Below are 24593 nucleotides of genomic sequence, written 5' to 3'. Positions count from 1 at the left end.
CCTTTCACACAAAGTGCATAGTGAAAAAAAAATATTTAAAGAACAGTTAGAATATTAAAATATATCATTTTAAGTAAAATCTTCATCTGAAAAGTATTTAAAGCTGTCAAATAAATGTAGTGGAGTAGAAAGTACAATATTTCCCTCTGAAATGTAGTGGAGTGGAAGAATAAAGTAGCATCACATGGAAATACTCAAGTAAAGTACAAGTACCTCAAAAAGTGTACTTAAGTACAGTACTTGAGTAAATGTACTTAGTTACTTTCCACTATTGGTTTGGAGCTTGTTGCCCTCAAGTGGTCAAATTAAAATAAAAAAATAACCTTAAACTGTCACCGTCATGACAAACCACCGTTACATGAATAGCAACCTCAAGCATTGCCTGTGAATGTGAAAATATATAATACATATATTTACCGTTATTCATTAGCTGAATAACATTGTGATATAATTAAACTGTAACATATAAGTGCGTCAATTTATGCTAAAAACAAAACTTAATATAACTTAGTAATAATATTTTCAGTAAGGCATAATCTGTGGTACCAACATGAGAGGGTCCTTCCGTCGTTCACACGGAAACGAACGCTAATGACCGATGTTTGTTTTGCTACAATTAGCAGGTAAAACTTTTCGTTTTTACAGCACAAAACACGAAAACGAGAATAGCTAAGTAGGAATTTATGGTGTATTTTATTGTAAGGTTACATTATAGCGACTGAAAACGCACTAACTGTCAGTTTAACGCTGTCAAAACGTTTGTTTACATCGGTTTCAGTTCGTCCATTCAAGTGGCCGAGCTACCCGCGTTAGCTGTGCTGATGCTAACTCTTGTTTTCGTTATGAATTCAATTAAAACGTTAGATTATTTTTACAAAACAATAAAACTGGCTGACCTTTTCGAGAGTGAAATTACGCTAATTAATTAGTCATATCACTAATATAAAGAGAGCTAATGTTATATAATGTGTTAAACGAAGCGGCTAACTGCGTGCGGAATGTTATTCCACCCAGTCTTTAAGGTTTCAGGAAATGCCTTCAGAACAGCACTGAGTGTTGTTAAATAACTCTGTCTTGTTCTCTTTCCTCAGTATGCCTGCTGAACGCAAGCGCTCAGTAAACATGGATGAGAAAGACGTTTGCTCCTTCAGTAACAAGGAAAAAGAGAAGGACAGAGACGGCGAGAGGAGACCAGCATCTGCTCGAGATAAAGCCAAAGATGAGGCCAAAGTGAGCGGTAAAAAAGACAGTGGCAAGGAGGAAAAGAGAAAGCGCCTAGAGGAGGAGAAGAAGAAGAAAGAGGAAAAGGAGCGAAGGAAGAAAGAGGAGGAGAAACAGAAAGCGGAGGAAGAACAGAAGAAGAAAGAGGAGGAGGTGAAGAGACAGCAGGAGGAGCAGGAGAGGAAGCTTCAAGAGGAGGAGGCTAAAAGACAACGTGAGGAAGAGGCAGCTCTGCTGAAGTAAGTGTTGGTGAACTTTGCTCTTGACATCATTGTAAAGCCTCATTTTACTGCTGATTTTCCTTAAAGCCTTGTGTCAAAAATCATAACTGACATGATTCACACACCGTCAGATTCAGCGTGATCAGTGTCTTTGGATAAACATCCATAAATCTGCTTAGAAATTACCGGAAAAATATGTCTTATAATTTAAGATCTTACATGTTAATCATCACATTTCCTTATCAAAGTAACCCAGGAATCTGTATAGATGGTGCTAAACAGGAACTCCTAATAGCTTTATGGTGCAAACTTACCAAAAATGTCAAACAAGTATGGACTAGAAAAACATGTCTTAAGGTGTATCCCACAGCTGATGATCCCCAATAGAAGTAAGAAAGAGAATAACAACAACAGTATTTCTGCACTATCAGTATATTTTTTGACATTATTAAGGTTCAGAATGTCCCATCATCATGCTCCTTATATTACTGGAAAACTGACATTCTCCTCTATCCACGTTTAAAACCTGTGGACATGAATGCAAAAAAACTCAGTTTTAAATTGCATAAAACTTTTTTTTTTTCTAGTTCAACTCAAAGCATTTCTGGGTAACCCTGAAAATAACCAGATTGGATGTAACATGCCCAGTTAGGACATGTTGTGACTCTTCCAAAAACCTGTTAATAAAAGTAAAAACTAAGCTCAAAAGCCAAGAGTTCAAAGTTAAAGGTATTTAATTATTTAGTAAGACGCTTGATCCTCAGATGTGTTACAACCTTTTATTTAATGTTTATTTGTACAAGTATATAACATAAATTAATGCCACATACTATATATGTATATATACATACAAAAATATTTTTTACATGAGAATGAATGATTGTTTTATGTATTGAAAGCATGTTGATACCAGGACCTTGTGAGGAAAGGCCAGAAAAAGAAGAGAAGCGTTTATGCAATATGTCAGCTTTATATTTCATGCATCCAGCAGCCTGTGTAACAATTACAAGAGCCAAACACAACTACCTTCACTTTCACTGTTGTCTTGTTTTCATCATTCTTTCTCCCTTTCACCTCATGTCTGCAGGGAAAAGGAAGAGGGGCATCAGCTGCACCAGGAGGCCTGGGAGCGCCATCATGGCAGGAAGGAACTCCGCAGCAAGAACCAGAACGCCCACGAGGGTCGGCCCGAAGAGGCCTTCTTCAGCCGACTGGACTCCAGCCTTAAAAAGAACACCGCCTTTGTCAAGAAGCTCCGTACGCTTACTGAACAGCAGCGAGACTCGCTCTCCAATGACTTTTCCTCACTCAACCTCAGCAAGTACATCGGCGAGGCCGTGAGCTCCGTCGTGGAGGCCAAGCTGAAGATCTCTGACGTTGGCTGCGCCGTCCATCTGTGCTCCCTCTTCCACCAGCGGTACGCCGAGTTTGCTCCGTTGCTCTTACAGGCTTGGAAGAAGCACTTTGAAGCGAGGAAGGAAGACAAGGCGCCTAATGTGAGCAAGCTGCGCACAGACCTGCGCTTCATTGCCGAGCTCACCATCGTCGGCCTCTTCACAGACAAAGAGGGCCTTTCGCTCATTTACGAGCAGCTGAAGAACATTATCGGGACCGACCGGGAGACGCACACTCACGTGTCAGTGGTTATCAGCTTCTGTAAGCACTGTGGTGACGACATCGCGGGTTTGATTCCCCGCAAGGTGAAACTGGCCGCTGAGAAGTTTGGTTTGGCCTTCCCTCCGAGCGAGATCATCAGCACGGAGAAACAGCAGCCCTTCCAGAACCTGCTGAGGGAGTATTTCACATCTCTCACCAAACACCTGAAGAAGGACCACCGAGAGCTGCAGAACATTGAGAGGCAGAACAGGTGAGAATCAGACCGCAGTCAGTGTTTGTTTTCTATAAGACACTTCTCCTTGGCCACTTTTTGTTGTTCACTATGATAAAACCTCTTAACATTTTCTCCTCTGCAGGCGTATCTTACATTCCAAAGGGGAGCTGAGTGAGGACAGACACAAGCAGTATGAGGAGTTTGCTACTTCCTACCAAAAGCTGCTGGCCAACACTCAGTCCCTGGCTGATCTGCTGGATGAAAACATGCCAGACCTGCCTCAGGACAAGACCGTGCAGGAGGGTGAGTGTAGAATTATAGTTAAATTATAAGTGCTCTTTTAAGTACATAAGAGATTTGTTTTTATTTTAAATGTAGTCAAATATTGATTCCAATGAGGTGAACATGTGTGTGTCATGTTTTTCTTGTATGTAATGTTGTCTTCTCTCTGCTCTCTCAGAGCACGGCCCTGGCATCGACATTTTCACCCCCGGTAAGCCTGGAGAGTACGACCTGGAGGGAGGGATCTGGGAGGACGAAGACGCTCGAAACTTCTACGAGAACTTGGTGGACCTGAAGGCCTTCGTCCCCGCCATCCTCTTCAAGGACAACGAGAAGAGCAGCCAGGGCAAAGATAAGGATGAAGCCAAAGGTATGTTTAATAAATCCACAGACAGAGAAAAAAAGTTATTGGCACAGTTTCTTATTCTGACTGTTGCTGTTTGGTTCAGATGGCAGAGAAGGGAAGGAGGGAGCCAGCACCACGGAGGAGCTGGAGCTGGAGCTGGAGGCTCTGGACATCGCAGATGAACCTCTTGAGATGGAGGGACCAGATGAGGTAGAAAACGAAGAACTGGCGAAAAAACTGCTGGATGAGCAAGGTAAACACCTCACAGACAAGCACCTCCGCACATAAATATGATGGAAAATAAGTTCAAACGTAAGCGAGGGGTGGAAAGAGATTCAGATTTAATTAGGCTGCTGCTGTCTCTAATCCTTACAAAGATGAGCATTTCTTTTAAAAAATTGTCATAGCCTGGAAAAATTGATGTCATCTATTATCTTCCAAAATCTTGTCTTTGTAAAAGAGAAAAGCTGCTTCACAAAGCTGCAGTTAAATCTGACAGACAGACAGAGAAATGATGAGAGAGGCTGCTGAAGTGAATGCACAGTCAGGAGGTTGTTCCTGTACGTAACGGACCGGACATTAAAAACTGTTGATCTGACAACAAATCCACACACAATAATTACACATAGACGCCTAAAACAGAATTCTCTAATAATCAACAAGAGAACAAACATGCAGTGAGCTTTTGTGCTGTCTGAAACCTTTTTGTCATGGTTTGTTATTTGCAGTGTGAGTGTTTTGGTTTTTACATACAGTGAAACTTTATTTTTGTGTGTGTAGAACAAGAGGATGAGGAGGCCAACACCGGGTCCCACTTGAAGCTGATCGTAGACGCCTTCATCCAGCAACTCCCCAACTGTGTCAACAGAGACCTTATAGACAAGGTGATGATTAAACTGTTAACCTTCGCTTAATATTGTACAAGTGTTGTAGGCATGTTTCCATCTTACCTCTGCTAGATGATTTGTCTCAGTGTTACAAATTAAATGAATGAAAAATGTAACAGAACAACTGACATGCAAATAATTATGAATGTGTATATTTATGAGCCCTGTGTTGACTCCTGCAGGCTGCCATGGATTTCTGCATGAACATGAACACCAAATCCAACAGGAGGAAGCTTGTCCGAGCCCTCTTCACCGTCCCCAGGCAGAGGTAAAGCTGAGCTAACTGGGAGAAGATCTACACATCAATTAGGACCATTAAAGGTCTCTTAGAGCATGTTTAGTACTGCTCACATTCAAAATCATGATTTTCTTCTGGAAAAAAAACCAATATAAAACATAAATGGAGGAAAGGAAACAAGCAGAAACACCATAGGGTTTCAAAGGGTTAGACATGACGTTGTTATGGCGACTGACACCACCAGGTGTCGCTATGACCATCAGTAATGGTCTGAATGTCAGTGGAGCAGTGAGTCTCTTTCCTCTCTCAGGTTGGATCTTCTGCCCTTCTACTCTCGCCTGGTGGCGACTCTTCATCCCTGCATGTCAGACGTGGCTGAAGACCTCTGCTCCATGCTGAAGGGAGACTTCAGGTTTCATGTAGGTCCACTTTGTTTTATCTGGTGAATAAAATACTGAGCTTTATTGTGACTTTATAAAATCAATTTACATCAACTCTAGCGGTGCTGCTTGCTGTTCTTTATTTTGTCAACCTGTGTGTCCTGTACTTTGTTTTATTCTGCAGCTGTTGTTGCAGAAACAAGCTTGCAGGACTCCTGAGTGTCTTATATGAAAACATTATGAATTATAAAGTTTTTTTGTTCATTTTGTTGCTCTCATGTCCGTGCTGTAGATTCGGAAGAAGGACCAGATCAACATCGAAACCAAAAATAAAACGGTCAGATTTATCGGGGAACTGGCCAAGTTCAAGATGTTCTCGAAAACAGACACACTTCATTGTCTCAAGGTGAGTGAAGAATGACTATCTGCTATGAGATCTGATATCTTTGTTGTCAGTGAGCCGATCGATGTGAATGTTTTGACAAGAAAAGTCTAAGTGGTTGTACAACCTGTACGCAGCCTCGTCAATTCTGGTTGGACAGTAAGAAGATAATAGTCTGACAGCTTTTAGTTAGAAAATCAACCTGAAACTATAAAAGTGGGGACAAGGGTCATATACTTTGTAGTTTGTGTTGTTTAGTGTTTGTTCTGTTTAAAAATGCATAAATAAAAGTATTAAACATGTGTCCCAACAGATGCTGCTGTCTGATTTCACTCATCACCACATAGAGATGGCCTGCACCCTGCTGGAGACCTGTGGCCGCTTCCTCTTCAGATCCGCTGACTCTCACCTGCGGACCAGCGTCCTGCTGGTTAGTAAACACGCTCTTCTGATCCGGTTGCTGCCCGTCGTTTTCATAAGTTATTTTAAACATGTTTGATATTAACAGCTGGAATCATTACATCACATGTGTGAGCAGGAGACACAATAACAATAGCAGGTGTAAAACAGACATGTGATTGGTTTAGAGCTTTTAGTGACACTTAAAGGATATTTTGAGACTTTTGTTTTGTTGTCTCAATGTAAACAGCTGATCTTTTCTTGAATCCCGTCTGCATTCCAGGAGCAAATGATGCGTAAAAAGCAGGCACAGCATCTGGACGCCCGCTACGTGACGATGGTGGAGAACGCCTACTACTACTGCAACCCGCCGCCCATGGAGAAGACGGTGAAGAAGAAGAGGCCGCCGCTGCAGGAGTACATCCGCAAGCTGCTCTACAAAGACCTGTCCAAGGTCACCACCGAGAAGGTGCTCAGGCAGATGCGTAAGCTTCCCTGGCAGGACCCCGAAGTCAAGAGCTACCTGATCTGCTGCATGGTCAACATCTGGAACGTCAAGTACAACAGCATCCACTGCGTGGCCAACCTGCTGGCCGGCCTGGTGGCCTACCAGGAGGACGTGGGCATCCATGTGGTGGACGGAGTCCTGGAGGACATCCGCCTGGGCATGGAGGTGAGGAACTGATACTATCAGTACTCATCTACTGATGCTAGAAGGAGACAGGAAACCAAACAAAACCAGATGCTAATCTTGATTGATATTTTTTGACAGCTGCATGGAGAGGAAGTCTTTGTTGTTACTGTTATTACATGACTGTGTGAAGAACACGTGCTTCATGCTGCAGGACACGTGACAACTCTGACTGGCTCCACCTGAGCTGAAGTCGAGTCAAACAGTTTCATTTGGTTAAAACTGACTCCAAAACCAGGAGAATCTGCTCATCAAAACATTTCTGTCTGTAGAAACGTTTTTGAAATATTAGAACATAAGAATAAGGATAAAGCTGCCGATATTATATTATTATAGTTTATTCAACAAGTCCAATAAAAAGCCAAAACCAGCAGTGTGTTAATGTCTCTCAACACTTACTGACTGAGCACTAAACCTGTTCATTCCTACTGAAGACGTAAACCTTTATGGAATATGATGCTTTAAAATGCTCCTCACATGTTTATGCATCAGTTAAAATAATCCAATAATATAATATGTAATAATTAAACTCTGATAGTCACCATTCTGCTGCAGGATACGAGTAGTTTTACTTCTGATTTTTGAACATTTTGCTGTTTACTAAAGTAAGATTTTAAATGCAGGACTTTTTCTTGAGTATTGTAACGTTGTTATTTGGCTGTTTTTTGTTTTTTTGTAGGTCAACCAGCCCAAGTTCAACCAGCGGCGCATCAGCAGCGCCAAGTTCCTGGGCGAGCTCTACAACTACCGCATGGTGGAGTCGGCCGTCATTTTCCGCACCCTCTTCTCCTTCATCTCCTTCGGGGTCAATCAGGACGGCAGCCCCAGCCTGTTGGATCCTCCGGAGCACCTGTTCCGCATCCGCCTGGTCTGCACCTTACTGGATACCTGCGGCCAGTACTTTGACCGAGGCTCCAGCAAGAGGAAGCTGGACTGTTTCCTCATCTATTTCCAGGCAAGTCTGCTCCCAGTACACAGCTAGTCCTGCCTAGACTTCACCCAGTTTATAGGAGAAGGCTGACTGTTCTAAATATATTCTGTATTTTTATTGTTATGACTCTTAATACTTTAACCTCTGTGGCTCTCAGCTCTAAGCCTTTTGCTTCCTAAAACAGCTGGTCACTGTAGTTTTTTAGCAAACGTTACTCAAACAGGAGGAAATATTGCATTTCTTGGGGACTATTTTTAGCGGTGGATGAATCTACATCTAGTGCTGCAGGACAGTGTGTGTGTGTGTGTGATTGAGTCAAATTAAACTAAAGTGTGAGTGTGTTCATGGTGATGAAGGAACGTGTCACCAGTGCAGCGATGTGACTCATCGATGAGTTTTAAACAAGTCAGAGGAATAAGATCATATCAGGCTTTTGATAAACATACGATACTTGTTAGTAGATCAGTTCATTGTTGGTTTTGGTCTTTTTATAGTCCTTATTGACAATTAGAAAAATATAGAATATCACCAGACTAACCCTTTCAATTGTTTTTGTCAAATTAAGCTGAGTCAAATGTATAAGTTTTGCTATGACCACTGGGAGGCGCTAATGTCAGAAATTTCTGATTCATCACATAATCAACTTAAAGCATCGATTCACAAGTCTGTCTTCAGCAGTCAGGTGCTTATATGAACATTGAAACATGTTTTTCATGCTGTAATGATTCCTCCTGTTCATACTGACCATTAGACGATCCCTTCATAATGAATCTACAAACATAACTGGAACAGCTGAAGCTTCATATTAGCTTCAGATAAACATTTAAATAAACTTTGCACAGAGGAAGGATTGTGGATTTTGTCCACTTACATTGAGAAATTGTGAACTTTAAGGCGTCCGTAGTGAGTTTTGTGACTGACAGTGTTTTGTTATGTGTGTGTGTGTGCAGCGGTACATCTGGTGGAAAAAGAGCATCGACGTCTGGACCAAGGACCACCCGTTCCCCATCGACATCGACTACATGATCAGCGACACTCTGGAGCTGCTCAGGCCCAAGATGAGACCCAGCTGCTCCCTGGAGGAGGCCACCAAACAGGTCACCGACCTGGAGAAGGAGGTGCTCATCAAACTAGGTACGAGCGACACAATGCACGCATAGCATATGTAAAGAGACACAGCTGTCTATATCCGACTTGTAATTAGCAAACATGTAAAGGATGTGAGTGTTTGCGCGGCAGCCGGTCTCGCCGGTTGAGCCGCTCTCGTTTCATCCTGGCTGAGCTGCATTCCTCGCTGTGTAGGAGGACGATCGCGCCGCATCAGTCCTCACTCTGCTCGATCTGTCAGACAGGTTTAGCTCATCATAACGAACGCATACCTAACATATACGCTCACTGTGTCACACCAGAGTTTATAGGAATGATAATTATGAATTAAAAGGACTCGAGTTTCTATTTGCGTAGTTTATTTTTGTTTCTCACCCAACCTGAAATATTATCGGTATTTTGGTTTTGTTCTTTTCCTTTCAAACGTCAAACATGCATCCGATCGTTTCACTGAAACAATTAGTCGGTTGATAGAAATGTTATTGACTAAAAACTATTTTGAGTCATTCTCTGGTTTCAACTCTTTAAACATGAGGATTTCTTTTTTCTGTTGCTCATAAAAACAACTTATGTGTAAATGCCATCGAGGACATTTTTTCACACTTTTCTGACACTTTACTGACGGCTTGATTGATCAGGGAGATGCGATCATGCTTTTTGTGATTTCTTTTTTTTTTTTAATGTTGGATGTCAGGTGTTAAATTTACTCCAAAACCTGACAGTGTTTCCTCTGTATTCATTCAGCCGTGGTGCACCACCGCAGCAAGAACATCACCACCGCTGCAAATCAAAATAAAGATTGTAATTTAGCCTTAATGTCATGTAGTCCAGATGCTGTAGAAGTAGTGATCATATAGTGATTAAAAAAACACTAGAACCTCAACTGTCATCATAACTCAGACCCGAACAGCAACAGATGTGGGACAAAGCTTGAATTATAGCCCAAAGAACCACAGCTGTACTAAAATTACCATGGAAACACTGCTTGTACGTAAAAATGCTCCCTGCAAGTCAAAATCCAGGGCTTCAGTATCCTCTGAAGACTCTACTTCCCCATCGAGCTGACGCCAGACTGTTCATAATTCATTTTCAAAACAGAGAGACCCGATCTGACCCGATGGGGATCCAGAGGGTCATTAGACCAGATCTAAGAACCCAAACAGACCCAGAATAGAGAGAGGGGACACTCAGACTGCTGAATCTGATTAGAAACAGATCTTGCCACAGCCAGTGTGGACCGATCCTTTAATAGAGGGCGTCTTAATTATTCTGCTGTATTATAATCTACAATAATTAAATCCACTGCTGCAGAATGTGAGTTTTCAGGAACAGAAGGCCGTAGCAACACAGATCTAAGAGATCAAATGACCGGAGAAGGGCGGAGCGATGGGAGGAGAGAGAGAGGAAGAAGGAAATCTTTGTGTAGCAGGTGTATCTCACTCCGCAGCCTGATAGAAATACAGGAACACCTGCTTTGTTCAGCAGTTTCAAGGTGTCGACTCGGAACGCAGGGAAAAAATGTAAACCACCGGCTCCGCCCTCTGTGTGACTGAGTTTGTCAGTGGTGGGAAAAAGTGCTCAGATCCTTTTTTACTTGAATAAAAGTACCAATAAATCAATGTAAAAATACTCCAATACAAGTAAAAGTACAGATGTGTTATCAGATAAACATACGGGGGGCCGGGCCCCTTCAAAGGGCCACAAGATAACTTAACAGGGAAGGAAAGAAGAACAAACTAATTTATATTGAATAATCTAAACTCTTTGGGCCTCAATCAGTTATTTAAATGAAAATGTTTCAGTTAATTGTTTAGATGTTGGACAGAAAATTAATCTGCAACTATTTTTATAATCAAATAATCATTCAAGTCATTTTATTAAAGGAAAAATGTCAAAGATTTGCTGGTTTTTAGCTTGTGAAATGTGCAGATTTAAGCTTTTTTTGTGTCATACAAGATAGTAAACTGAATATCTTTGTATTTTAGACCGTCGATTAGACTCTAAGAAATTATAACAGACATCTTTCACTATTTTATTTATAGACAAAATGATTAATTGAGAAAATATAATGGTCAGATTGTTAGTTGCAGCTGTAGTCAAGAGAGAACAAAGCTCCTAAACATCTGGAATATGATGAAGAACACAAAGTAGATGCTTATTTTGGGGGGAAAAGGGTCAAAAACTGAAAAAGCGAGGAAACACTTTATAATTTATATATTGTACTTCTTAGGATTATTATGTTTTTTATGTAAAATCTTTATCTACAAAGTAATCAGTAGCAAAAATATATTTAATAGAGTTTAAGTACAATTATTTCCCTCTAAAATGTAGTGGAGTAGAAGTATTATGTAATAGAAAATAGAAATACTCAAAGTACAAATACCTCAAACTGTACTTTTCCACCACTGATGTCTGTGTGAGAGTGTGTGAGAGAGTGTGTGTGTGTGTGTGTGTGTGTGTGTGTGTGTGTGTGTGTGTGTGTGTGTGTGTGTGTGAGACTGTGTGAGACTGTGTGAGAGAGTGTGTGTGTGTGTGTGTGTGTGTGTGTCTGTAGGGGGGAGAGAGTGATTGATGAGGGCCACTGAGGGCCCCCCAAGCTAAACAGTGGTTCTATTGTTTTACCTTTCATAGTTTAACCAGGATCAAACATTCCTCAGTCCTCGAGTCACACAAGACCTGATCTTCAACTTCAGTCCTCCCGCCTGACTGCATGACTTCACTTCTCTGCCGTCGCCACGGTTGCATAATTAGACTCTCGCGCTTATCATCCATGTTGACCCATAACACAGAGAAAACACACTAATGGAACAGTAATTCCCTCCTGATTATTTGCTCAATTTATAATTGAAGCCTTTGTCCCGTGTTGGGTTTGGTTTGGAGGTATTTATGATATAATCTGTCATAACCAGCTGTGTGTAATCTGATTACAGATTATATATATGTTAACTTTCCTAGTTTCCTCAAAAGCATTTCCTGATCTTGTTTCTTAAAGGTCTGGTCATGGAGAAGGACGGTCGCTCCAGCGCCATGAGCGAAGGGGAGGGTCTCGATGAGGAAGACGACGACGATGATGAAGAGGGAGGCGCAGAGACCGAGGAGCAGTCGGGCAACGAGAGCGAAATGAACGAACAGGAAGAGGATGTGAGTCCTTTTTTTTTTTTTTTGTTGTTGTGACTCCACTGTGTCTGTCTGCTCTCCTGAATCCTGATTCGCTGTGGAAATAATTAGGGACTGAGCCCAAAAGGCAGAGGACGACTGTAAAACATTTCTTTATCATGTGTTTGTTTCTTTGTTTCTTTCTTTATTATTACGCCACTTAAACCCTTAATTTGACCCCCTAAACATGCTCAAAAACTCACCAAATTTGGCACGCACATCAGGTCTGGTGAAAAATTTGATAAAATGTAAAAATTAACCCCCAAAGTACCAAAATGTGCTCTCTAGCGCCACCTATGTAACTAAAATTGCCGCCACGGCCTGTAGGAATGTCGTAGAGAGATCGAACCAAAACTCAGTTATTCGTCTCATCAAGACCTACAAATCATCCACTGACACCTCTGACCTAAATCAAACAGGAAGTCCGCAATTAGCCTTTCAAAATAAGACTTTGCCCCAATTTTGAAACACTATCTCCTCCGCGAGCGTTAATGGTATCGGCTTCAAACTTTAACAGGTGACTTATGACACTGTGCTGAAAAAGAGTTGTTAAAAACTTTTCATATCAGGTGACCAAAAGAAATCAATATGGCGTCTGACACAGACAAGTGAGGAACAGGGGAGAAGTTCAACCTCCGTTTGTAAGCCTACCACCGGTACTCTGCGCGTGTTTAAGTCCGCATTGATCCATGTTGGCGTTGTGTTTCCTCGTGCAGCTGTGTTTCACTCGCACCGTCGGCTGAAGCTGGATGACTGAGTGTTTTCTTTTCGTTATCTTATCTTTTCTTTTTGACGCAGTTTGATGGATTGAATGAACTGAACTTCCTTGTTTTGAGTTTGTTTTGGGATACCGGGAAAACCCGACTCGGTTCCTTTATGACCTTTATAGACGTTCGCTAAATGCAACCTGTGCTTGAGACATTACCTGGGGTCACGGTAGAATACATGTATCCTTTGTGGGGTTTGAAAGTGTGTCTTACTCAGACTTGGCTGAGTTAAATTTGCTCAAACCACAACAAAATGACCTAAAATTAGAAATGATTTAACATGGCGGGGCAGGGAGAAGCACATGTTGGCCTTAAACTACTCCCACGACCACAGAGAGACATCAGATAATAATGAAATATATTAATTCATCATTGTGTGGAATTCAATCTGTCTGTAATCAGGCAGCAGTCTACCGCTTTAGATCAAAGATTAAATGTTTGAATGACAGGAAGTTGATGCAGTTCAATCAATAATCCAATATATTGTTTTAAATGCTGTTTGACAACATCCTAAATGATCAAACCCAGAATCATGTATGCATCGATCTTACCTGATCAGTTTTTTTTTGTTGTTGTTGTTTTTTTTCACAGGAAGGGTCTGAGAACGAAGAAGAGGAGAGGGAGGAAGAGGAAGAAGAGAACACCGACTACCTGACGGACTCCAATAAAGAAAACGAGACGGACGAGGAGAACAACGTAAGATCAATCGATTTGAGCACACGATCATTGACTTGTAGAAGAAGATTTGTACGCTGTCATGTTAATTTGCTGTGTGTGTGTGTGTGTGTGTGTGTGTGCGTGTAGGAGGTGACGATCCGCGGCGGTGGACTGAAGCATGTGGCCTGCGCTGAGGACGAGGACTTCATTCAGGCTCTGGATAAGATGATGCTGGAGAACCTGCAGGTATTAACATCCTGTCGTATGATGACGTGTTCACCGCAGCGCTTTCATCTAAACGTCCCCAACGCAGGTGAAGATCCGCAGCTGACTTTATGTGTGTGTGTTTGGTCTCCGCAGCAGCGTAGCGGCGAGGCGGTGAAGGTGCACCAGCTGGACGTGGCCATTCCTCTGCAGCTGAAGAGTCAGCTGAAGAAAGGAGGATCGGGACAGCAGTGCATCGGGGAGGGAGACTCCGACATCTCTGACACCATGCAGTTCGTCATGCTCACACGCAAAGGCAACAAGCAGCAGGTAAAATCTGCACTTTTTTAGAGCTGTTTAAGTCTTGCTGTTATTTTTAACACATGGTGGAAGGATTGAAAGACTGATCAGATTATGTTTAACTTCTTTAGTAAAGACAGAGAAGATTAAAGGTATAATATGTAATTATTCCACATTAAAATGTCTAAAAACAACTAGACCTATGTTATATATGTTGTTGAGTTGTATACTTACATTATCCCAAATGTTTCAAGCCCAGAGAAATCTGTAATTTAATCAAGGTAACGGACCGTTTCATTTGGTCGCATGTCAATGGCGTCATACCTCCTCTACCAAAGAGTAAACACGCACCAGATGCATACGGCGGTGCTGTGTTTGTCCGCTACAATGGCGTCTACCAAAGAGTAACTTACACACATACAAGATAGTACATCAACGTTGTGGTTGTTCCACACAAACTGTTATAAATTGACTTTTATTCAGTTTTAAGCCACATTTTCATGATAAATTTAGGTGGTTTTTAACTATATCTTTTAGCCGGAAGAAGGATTTTAGTCATTGGACGTCTGGATCTTAAGTTATCAGAGAAATAAACTGGGCAAACGTTAGCAGCAGCTCGGCTAACAGCCCCTCCAGGAAGTCCGGTGGTCAACAAACATCGTCAGAGAAATATTGATTTTTTTAGGTGAAACAGCTTTAATTAGTATTTTAACGATTTTAATCTGCGTGTTTGTTTGTTCTGGAGAGGAGGAGACCTCTGCCGGTAAAAACATCCCGAATGATGAACACTGGAGTAATCCTATCCCGGTGAAGCTGGTTATTTAACGACGAAGACAACAACTCCCATGATCCCTTGCTACTTCACACTGTCATCACACTCCGTCTTTTCTTATTGTTTTGATTGAGAGACCCCTAGCGGCTGAAATGACATGTTGTGCATTTAAAACCGTGAGGGAAGCGAGGGAGGAGGAAGTGAACAAGTAGCAACATCGTCTTTGTAAGAAGAAGAAGAAGAAGAAAAAGAGTAAATTAGAAACGTGTCCTGATTAGAAATACAGGAACCACCTGCAGTAACCAGTTAGCTCAACTATGGTGTCATTTGTGAACAAATCTCTCTCAGAGTCATTAAAGGCTCGTTCATGTGCTCGCACAAGACAACGACTGAGTGGTGAAGAGAGTCTAAACTCAAAGGTTCACTCAGGGTGTTTACAGAGCTGCGTTTTCTTATTCTGGTTGAATCAGACGCTGGTTCGTTTTCCACCTCGGTGCAGTTTGTTTGAGCAGCTTTAAACACGGCAGTCGTCCTCAGTTACGCTCCAAAACAAGCTAACCGAGACTGTTCTCCTTTCTTAGTGTGTCAAACCTTTTAGTGATGTCATCGTGTTCCCAGGTCGCAGCAATTACTTAAAACCTTTCTGCAGCACGTTTATCACAACTGATAAACAATAATGGCCGAAATTTAGAAAATGAGACCCGACTTCTAATAAACCACAATTATCCTTTTAAAATTGAGGTCTATTTTCTTCAAGGGCAGTTTTGTTAATAGCTTGAACACTCAGTAGGACTCCGGTTTGGATCAGGAACAACATTTAACCACAACCTGACCCAGACTGGTGTTTAATGACACGTCGCTCTCACGTCACCTCAGCTGTCATCAGTCACCACAGTTAGTAGTAAACGTTGTTGTTGTTGGATGAAGGAGCTCCGGTTGATGAAGTAAAATGTCTTACATTTAAAAAAAAACAACTGAAAGAATGAATGTAAGGATGACTGGACTGTTCTTGATTTGTAATGAAGCAGCGGCCATAATGAAGAGCGGGAACGCCACTACGACACCAAACACGCCAAAAACACGAAGAAGAAACACAAAACTGAACCAAGTGAAGTCGTGATATCAAGACTGACAGTATAATTGAATGAATGCAGTGAAGAACTCGCTAATAGGCCAGTTTCTCTGCTGAGACATCACAACTTTTTAGTTTAAGGACTCGGTTACATAACGAAGGTGTCACATGACCTATTAACAGGATCCTCAGTCGCTGGTCCTCCTCAGGTCTTCTGTTTGTTTTATAAGGTGAGGAAGGCTCGATCAACCTTTAGTTTTACCCTAAAGAGGACCTAAAGGACCCAGCGGTGTTGTTGGGTCACAAAAAACCTCCAGAAATAAACACAGGAACACGACTGTAGAGTAATTAATGACAGAATATCTGAGACATGAGGAGAGCAGTGATACACTTTCACTGTCTCGTCCCGCTGAATGAAATTCCCTCACACACACACACACACACACACACACACACACACACACACACACACACACACACACACACACACACACACACGGCCCAGTCTAACTGAGCCCAGGAATAATATTGACTCTGGACTGGTGGCTGTGTGTGTGTGTGCGTGTGTGTGTGTGTGTTCGTGCGTGTGTGTGTGCGTGTGTGTGTGTGTGTGCGTGCGTGTGTGTGTGCGTGCGTGTGTGTGTGTTTAGGCACACTGCGGTGGTGGAATGTGTGGTTTGAGGGCAGAGGCCGGTTCTTGTACTGTAGGGTGTGTCCAGCTTTTCTGCCGGGGGTTCGGAGGTTTAATAGAGCGTTGAGTCCACACGGCTTCGCTCTGTTTAAAGGACAGCTGCCAGATACACACAAGCAAAAAAAAAAACTTAAAAAAAAAAAAAATCACTTTTTTTTTCATGTGAAAAGTCGGAGAGCACACAGAATATCTTTGTAGGTGCTTTAGTGAGCCGTGTAGATGGGAAACGCTATTTCTCTCTCTCTCTCTCTGCCCCCACTGTAAACACACCGCAGCGAATAAAAGCATCCTGTGTGTGTGTGTGTGTGTTTGCTGAATGTCTCACGCTACGCTCACTACACTACACACACACACACACATACTCTCTACTGCTTCTCTGTCCGACATACTGGCATCGATCTACTGTATCTAATACATGATTCACTCTGCTCTCATTTAAAGCAGCAGATCCCAACTGTTTCCTTAAGAAAAAAGGGGTAAAAGTAGCTTCCTTCTTTATGTATGTTTCATTATATTCACTGCATTAAAAAAACAATAACAGCACAGAACAATTAACTGTACAATGATTATTTCCTGTGGATATTGCAGTGTATCAGATGATTTTTCCTCATATTTTTAGGAATTATAGGATTTTCTTTAAATCTCTCTATCATACATACATATTAATAATCCAAGCAGCCTGGCTTTTAATGAGAGCTCTGAGCCTGTATTTCTTGAGCCAGTGACAGGATGTCAAGTTTGATGCTAAAAAGACTGTAAATGTGTCAGATATCCACTTGATATGACTAACTCAGACTGCTGAAGCCTCATATAAGCTTCACAGAGACTTTTAACTGTGGATTTTGGCCTCCATCACTTTAATTGAAGGGGATCTTTACATAAAAAAGGAAAACCTCTTTCACTGTTCATATGGACGCCTGACTGTTGTTTTTAAGACACACTTGAAAGGGAATATTTTGACATTTTGGGAAATACACATATTTGCTTTCTTGCTGAGAGTTGGATGAAAAGATTGATACCAAATCCACCTACCAGCACCTCTAAAGTTCACTAATAACACTTCATATCTTCTTTGTTTGATCCATACAAAAGCAGAAATGTAAAAACAACAATTTATGGTTTTAGGAAGAGTTACTATTTCATGACAAACATCAATTTATCCATCCAGTAAATAATTCTAGCACTTAACTCCCTGTAAAAAATGATAATTTTTTCTGGGAATTTTATGATGAAAGCAAAGTTCAACTTCTTAGGAAACACGATAATTAGCTTTTCTGCCGAGTTTGATGAAAAGATTGATACACATACGCCTCCACCCCTTCATACAGCAGCAAAGTGTGTGTTCTTTACACTTTCTTGCACAGATTAAACAAACAAGAGCTTTAGAGGTGCTGGTGGGGGGTTTTTGTTACCTTTCGACATCTAACTCTCTGCAAGAAAGTGGATGATCGTGCTATATGATAAACTGCTCCTATAACGTCGGGTTTAAAGATGTCTCTAACGTGTGTCTGTCTTTCCGGTCAACAGTATAAGATCTTGAACGTGCCGCTGTCGTCCCACCTGGCGGCGAACCACTTTAACCAGCAGCAGGCCGAACAGGAGGAACGCATGAGGATGAAGAAACTCACCCTGGACATCAACGAGAGACAGGAGCAGGAGGACTATCAGGGTACGACACACGTCTAACTCTGTTTCTGTTCACTGTAACGTTAAAAACATGAGCAAAGACGTCCATGAGGAGGACAGAAACTGAAAAATCTCATGTTTTTCCTCTACACTTATAAATACGTCAACAGAGAATATGTGAGGTGATACTAAAAATTAAGAAAACAAGAATTTGTAGCAGCTCTGCCACTAATAATACGTCCACATTACGCTGGTTAGATTTAAAGGTGCATATTTTTCTCTTTATTTCAGCCTTTCCTCAATACTAAAATATTTTCTCACCCAAAAACTCTCCAGAGTAGATAAATCCTAAAATGCTGGTTTTATGTTTTGGTTTGCATGAGGAAAACTTTTGCTTACGTCACTGCTACAGTACATATTTCTGTCAATAGAGACAATCACACAGCTTTTAATCAGTCTTAAACATGATAGTTTGCAACCGTAAAATAATGATTTGGTCGTCCGGGCTGCTTGTCCCGCTCTTTACCAGATGTTGGCTGTAATGCAGTTTTGTTGTTTGCCGACTGAAAAGGTGTTTCACTGTGAGCAGAGGTCTTGCAGGTGTAAAAAAATTAGCTGCTACAGTGTCATCAACTGTTGTATTTTAACCATAAAGTTCACAAACAGGCCGAAATATCAAGGGCTGTAGTCTGCTGGTCGATTAGTTGGTCGATATGCTCGTTTCTCATTGGTCGAATAATCTCCGTGTTACTTTCATAAAGAGAAAAGTGCGACATCAACAGCTTTCCAGGATTAATCCATTATTTCCTGCGGCGGGAGGGACCGACTAACAAATTACCTATGAAAACAACGGGGGTGTATTCAAAACACCCCCGTTGTTTTCACAACTTTGAACTCGCCCAACCTAACGGAGACTGCTGGGCCTAACTGTTCTTAACGTTTACTGAACGTGCTGAACGTTTACTGAATCTGTGTTTCTCCTATAATGACACAACGAGAATCCTCGCCAGGCCAAAAAAAATGTTTTTAATATTTGAAATCGATAGCGTTTGGGAGCCTCTGTGCAGCGCTGTTCCGGTACGTGAGTCAACGTCTGTCGTTGCCTGGGAAACCACTGGTCGCGCGGCTCCGTCAAGGAATATGTTTGCGAAGCTAGCGGGGAAAGAGCGAGGGGCAGAGAAGTAACGGTGGATGTGAGCGGGGCAGGTTAGTTGTCAGTCTGGCAGTAAATGTACAGTACAGACCACAGTGTGTCAGTTAATAAATGCTAAAAAAAAGTCACGTCTGTTGTTCCCCCAAATGCTGGAAAAGTGAAGCGGGTTAGCTCCAAAGTTAGTTAGCAACAACGGGCTACTAGCTAAGCCTCTACTGTCAGTCGTGCTGATAAGAAAAAAACAGATTTAAGTAACATTTATGATTAAACTCTTTGTCCTTCTGTGTTTTTTTGTGTGTTACAGAGATGATGCAGTCCCTGGCTCAGCGCCCGGCCCCGGCCAACACCAACCGGGAGCGCCGGCCTCGCTACCAGCACCCGAAAGGCGCTCCCAACGCCGACCTCATCTTCAAGACCGGAGGAAGGTGAGACCTCAGCTCCGATTCCCTGACGTGCTGGCTGGGTGATGTGAGGATTAGGGCTCATTATCTTTAGTAATGGACTGCTGACTCCCCCCCCCCTCCTCCCCCCACACACTCATTGATTATCTCTTTGAACAGAGTGAAAAAGGCAAGAAATGAAAGGCATGAGAGGCGAGACAAACAGGAGAGGCAAGACAGGAAAGACAAGCAGGAGAAAAACCAAAGCTATGCAGCGGAGTAGTTCAGAACAGCTGGACTTTATTTAAACGTCATCAGTCGAGATGAAGCTTCAGAAAAGTTAATTTAAAAACAGAGAAAAGGTTTTGTTGAGGAGTTGGTGTTCCTGTCTCCTTTTCTGATTTTCAGGTGAAATTATTTATTTTCTTCTGAGAGTTCTGGAAATATTTGGAAATAAAGTTGACTTGAAGTTTATACTTTGTTAGCATCAACAGGACCTCGTGTGTCTTTTTCTTGCTTCTGTCAAGTGGAATGACGACATGAACAGGGTAGAAGGTGTAATTCATGCATACGTGACATTTAAGCTCGTCTGATGGCAAGTCTCTGCAGGCGTTTCTTGGCACAAACTAAAACACAGATGAACATAAATTCATTTGGCAGCACAAGTAGGAACGTTATTTGTCAGACAGCGGCCAAATGTGTTAAAACACACACACACACACTGTTCTGCTGCCAGAAACACTCACTAGAGCACTAAATGTGGATTAATCCGCAGCTGAAAGTAGTCCCCAACAAATTTCATCCTGTTTGTTCACTAAAAACTACAGCTGTCTTAGCAAATTATTACTGGACCTCTCTTTAAAAATGAAACTACATATTTGTGAGCCGTTTTTGCCATGAGTTATTGTTTTATACTGCAGCAGCATGTTTGACAATCAGCCAAATTTCTGCTTTTAGAGGCTCAAACACTTTACATTGATAAACGAACTGGCGAAGAAGTTACAACAACAGAGCAACAGGAAAGACACTGTTAAAAGTGGAGAATAAAAGCAGTAAAAGAGAATAAAAGACAAAAATAAGAATTGAGCATTGGTTTAAAAAAAAAACTGGAGATTTCCAGAGACTGGGGCTGGCGATGGAGAAGGAGCGTAAAGCGTAAATACATTTTTATACAGAATAAAAACCCCAAACCAAACGTGTTTTTGCATGTAAAGGGTTTAAAACATAAACCGTTTTCAGACTATAATGTAAAACCTCTTTCACACGTGCTGGTGACGAACATGTAGAGGGTGACGTCCGGCTGACGAAAGACGCTTTCACGTTGGGCAAGCGAACCAATCACAAGACTCCACTGATTATGTATTTGCGGGTGATTTGATAACTAACAAGCAATAATACTTCTTTTTTTTTTTTGCAAACAAATTCTTTTTTTCAAGAATGGCAGGAAACTGGACAGATTGAGAAATAAAGGAGCTTCTGCATCTATGAGTGTTGCGTTACCGCCATCTGCTAAACTGTCCCGTGCCCCGTCTATTCCAGCGTCGCCATGGCGTGTGTGAAAAGGCACAAGATGGAAATGTTCCTGAATGTAGCCGCGTGTGTGAATCACTAGCGGTGCCTGAAAGTTTAATCCCAGTAATTTACCAGCAACTATGTGTGAAAGAGGCTTAAAACAGAAAAAAAAGCTCCTTCAATAATCTTTGACAATCAAACCATCATACGTCTTAAAGTCATAAAGTAAACTTGCTCCCTGCAATATTTTAAATTGATTTGCTGTTCAAATCGCCAAAAAATGACCATTTCCTGTGACACCATCACAATAAAAGCCAAGTCTGTGTTTGGCCAGTTGAACATTTGTAATATGAAGCAGCAGTAACTAATGTTAGCAATAGCAGCAAGTGTAGTAAGTTAATACAGCTCTGATACAGAGTCAGAAGATCCCTTTATAATACACTAACAATGTAAAAATGTATTTAAAAGTTTCACTTTCACTGTTGTTTCACTGTCCTAGGAAACACAAAGAGGGAATCTGATGTTAAAAAGACTGTAAATGTGTCAGATATCCACTTGATATGACTAACTCAGACTGATGAAGCCTCATATAACCTTCACAGAGACTTTTAAATGCATTTTGCACAGAGTCACTTACACTGAAAGCACATTTGAAGGATCTTTTAACAGCTTGTATGAACAGGAGGAATGACTGTTGTTTTAAGACACACTTGAAAAACTGTGAACTTGTCCTTTTAAGGGAGTGAACAGTAAACAGTGAGTCTTGAATCCAGTGTAGGACTGATGGACTCCACCACCAACAGTGAAAACTACTATGTAGAAAGCTAATTACAGAATGTAGATACATTAAATGGCTATTGCAGAAAAAAAAAAAGCAAAGTTAAAGGTCCAGTGTGCAGGATTTAGTGGCATCTAACAAGCGTGTTGGAGAACCAACAAGTGGCTGCAAAACTCGCCAAAAATGTGAAAGTCCATCTCTAGAGCCAGTGTTTGGTTTGTCCATTCTGGGCTACCGTAGAAACATGGCGGAGCAACATGGCGGCCTCCATGGAAGAGGACCCGCTCCCTATGTAGATATAAAGGTTCATTCTAAGGTAACGAAAACACAACGGTTCTTATTTTCAGGTGACTATACACTCATTAAAACATACTTATGAATATTCTGTTATCGATCTCCCTGAATTTTACACACTGGTCCTTTAAAGTTTTATCCATGACACTCAGCATGTCTGCAGTAAATGTCCTGCTCTGTCCTCCAGGAGACGCTGATGGGAGTCTGGCGCTGGGCTGAGCGAGCAAGAGAGAGAATGAACGAGAGACAAAGAGAGAGAGAGAGAGAGAGTGAGAGAGAGAGAAGATCGGAGGGGAAACCGGTCTAAACTGGGAACGAGTCCTCCAGACCAGACGCCCACTGATGCCGGGACAGACCAAACCTCCCCCCCTCCCCCCTCCCCTGACCTGAACACACACACTTACCCTACTGAGGGGCCCGGAGCCCGACGAGGAGAGACACAACCGGGAGCTGGGGGTCAAAGGTCAGGGGTCAGACAGATGGCTCTCTTTCTTTTTTGTCTGTTGCCTGAGATGACAAAAAAAAAAATCAACTGTCTTGACGAGAGAACGAACTACAAAGACGACTAAACACCGACCGGCCGACTGACGGCGAGACGGACAGGAAGGCGGGATGAACGGATCTCTTCCCCCCGCCGTCGCACCGAGTCGAGGAAAAAAGTGACTCATATTTAGGAGCTAAAAAAAAAATCTGCGAGTGGACAAAATTGAACTAGCGAAGGCATAATGGATGTTTTGTTTTTGTATGTTTGTGTTTTTTGGACGCTGAAAACCGGGAACAGATCCAGTCCAACTGCACGCCGTCGTCAAGGCAGCTCTGAGACGGAGACGACGGTCGGAGGGGCGGGCGGGACGGCGAGGTTTTAAACACTGGTCGCGTGTTCATATCGTAGACTGTTCGCACAACGATGCAGAGGAAGACGTGACGTTCCGTACACCGAGAGGAATCATGTGGTCGATTTTGAAAAAGCAGCTGATGGTGTGCGACTCTTGTTCTCGTGGCGTTATGACGCTGTCGGTTTGTGGGACGTCGCTGCTGTTCTTCTTGCTCATGGCGCTTTTAAACAGTACGTCACTCATGTTCCACTGGGACCATCCACCGCTTTTTATTTGCGTTTTCAATTAGTGCGTAAAAAAGTACAAATAAAGTTTCTACGCTTAGTTGAGGTTACCAAAAATGATGGAAACAGACTTTTCTTTGTAAAGGTGTAGCGCTCTGATCAATTTTTATTTATTACCCGGATCATAAATGTGAGTGCAGAGAACTTCTGGAGAACGGAAACATCACGTGATCGAACCTCACGGCTGCGTTCAGCCTTTCTTTAATGTAAAAGATGATCACCATCCACCTGCTGTCATCCATATTATCAATCTGTGTATAAAGAAACCTGAGTGGAAACACTGGAAATTCAAAAAATAGCTGAAATATTGCAAAAAAAAGTTTATATGCCTGGCTGAGGTGGAAAAGTTGGAGTATCAACAAAGTGTAAACAGAGTCAGTGAATAAACAATAAACTGAAGCCGAAGAGACAAAAACATCAAGTCTGACTGTAACGTTGCTCAAATTAAGACATGAAACAAACAAATGTCATATTTTATTATCATGTTTTCCATCATTTGAGCTTTGACTGCTGCTCTTTTAATGACATCATCTCACCTCTTCTTCTTCTTCTTCTTCTGCACCACCAGCTGTTTATCTCGACGACTGAATTTCTGATATTCAGGCTGTGAATCTTTTGTAGATTTTCTTGAAATTTGCTTTACATATGAGTGGAAACTGAGCTAACATCATGTAGTGCTTCTCGTTGGGGTGACAAGCAGTTTATAAGTGATATCGTAATTATGACCGGATGGTGCTAAACAGTGGAACATGAGTGACAGACTGTTGTTGCCACGGTGCTGCAGAACAGCAGCAGCTTCTCAAAAACCAACACACGACACACACACACACGGAATCAACTGACCTGCATCTCTGAGCACTGATGGACACCTGAGTGTAAATATTCTTCATTTTTTTTCCAACTTCTATCCCGCTAGATGTTTTATTTCAAAATCAGGAGCATCTAAGAGTTAGTTTTGAAGATATTTAGCTTGCTTTGATTTGGATTTTGTGTAGTGTAACGTGGTATCAGCTTTTTTTTTTTTTTTTTTTTGAAAAATGGATAACTGTGTGCCTGAAAGTCTTCCTTAGTGATGACAGTGACTTTATTATTTTAGATTCATTTTATCTGTTGAGCTTCTAGATGGATAAATATACTCTGTATTCTGCTGCATGGACCTTTTTCTGCACAGCTCTTATTCACTCTGTGTTGTAGT

General features: G+C 41.8%; 1 protein-coding gene across 4 annotated transcripts; it reads left to right on the top strand.

Moving 5' to 3' along the window:
- Positions 1-520: 520 nt before the first annotated feature.
- On the top strand, positions 521-24428 carry upf2 (UPF2 regulator of nonsense mediated mRNA decay). 4 transcript variants are annotated; one of them, XM_042403378.1, is made up of 21 exons: positions 521-623; positions 1092-1460; positions 2530-3309; positions 3416-3576; positions 3734-3925; positions 4005-4154; positions 4682-4785; positions 4971-5056; positions 5337-5445; positions 5699-5812; positions 6102-6218; positions 6471-6860; positions 7558-7833; positions 8760-8943; positions 11909-12057; positions 13431-13535; positions 13644-13742; positions 13857-14030; positions 18063-18204; positions 19619-19739; positions 22469-24428. In XM_042403378.1, the coding sequence occupies exons 1-21, from the start codon at positions 592-594 to the stop codon at positions 22473-22475; spliced, it is 3861 nt and encodes a 1286-aa protein (XP_042259312.1). In that variant the 5' UTR covers positions 521-591; the 3' UTR covers positions 22476-24428. The 4 variants fall into 4 exon arrangements, with proteins under 4 accessions (XP_042259312.1, XP_042259310.1, XP_042259309.1 ...); XM_042403376.1 differs by having other exon boundaries at positions 22466-24428; XM_042403375.1 differs by lacking the exon at positions 22469-24428 and adding an exon at positions 19875-20185.
- The last annotated feature ends 165 nt before the right edge of the window (positions 24429-24593 follow it).

Source organism: Thunnus maccoyii, chromosome 23 (genome assembly GCF_910596095.1).
Source record: "Thunnus maccoyii chromosome 23, fThuMac1.1, whole genome shotgun sequence".
NCBI lineage: Eukaryota > Metazoa > Chordata > Actinopteri > Scombriformes > Scombridae > Thunnus > Thunnus maccoyii.
Note: the sequence above shows the minus strand (reverse complement) of the source record. Positions and strands in the feature narration are given on the sequence as shown.

Excerpts from the sequence above, each read along its gene's own strand:
- upf2 (XM_042403375.1), top strand. The coding sequence starts at position 592 with ATGACCGATGTTTGTTTTGCTACAATTAGCAG. Across the intron at positions 624-1,091 it reads TGTTTTGCTACAATTAGCAG|TATGCCTGCTGAACGCAAGC; the intron begins GTAAAACTTTTC and ends CTCTTTCCTCAG. Across the intron at positions 18,205-19,618 it reads GGAGCAGGAGGACTATCAGG|AGATGATGCAGTCCCTGGCT; the intron begins GTACGACACACG and ends TGTGTGTTACAG.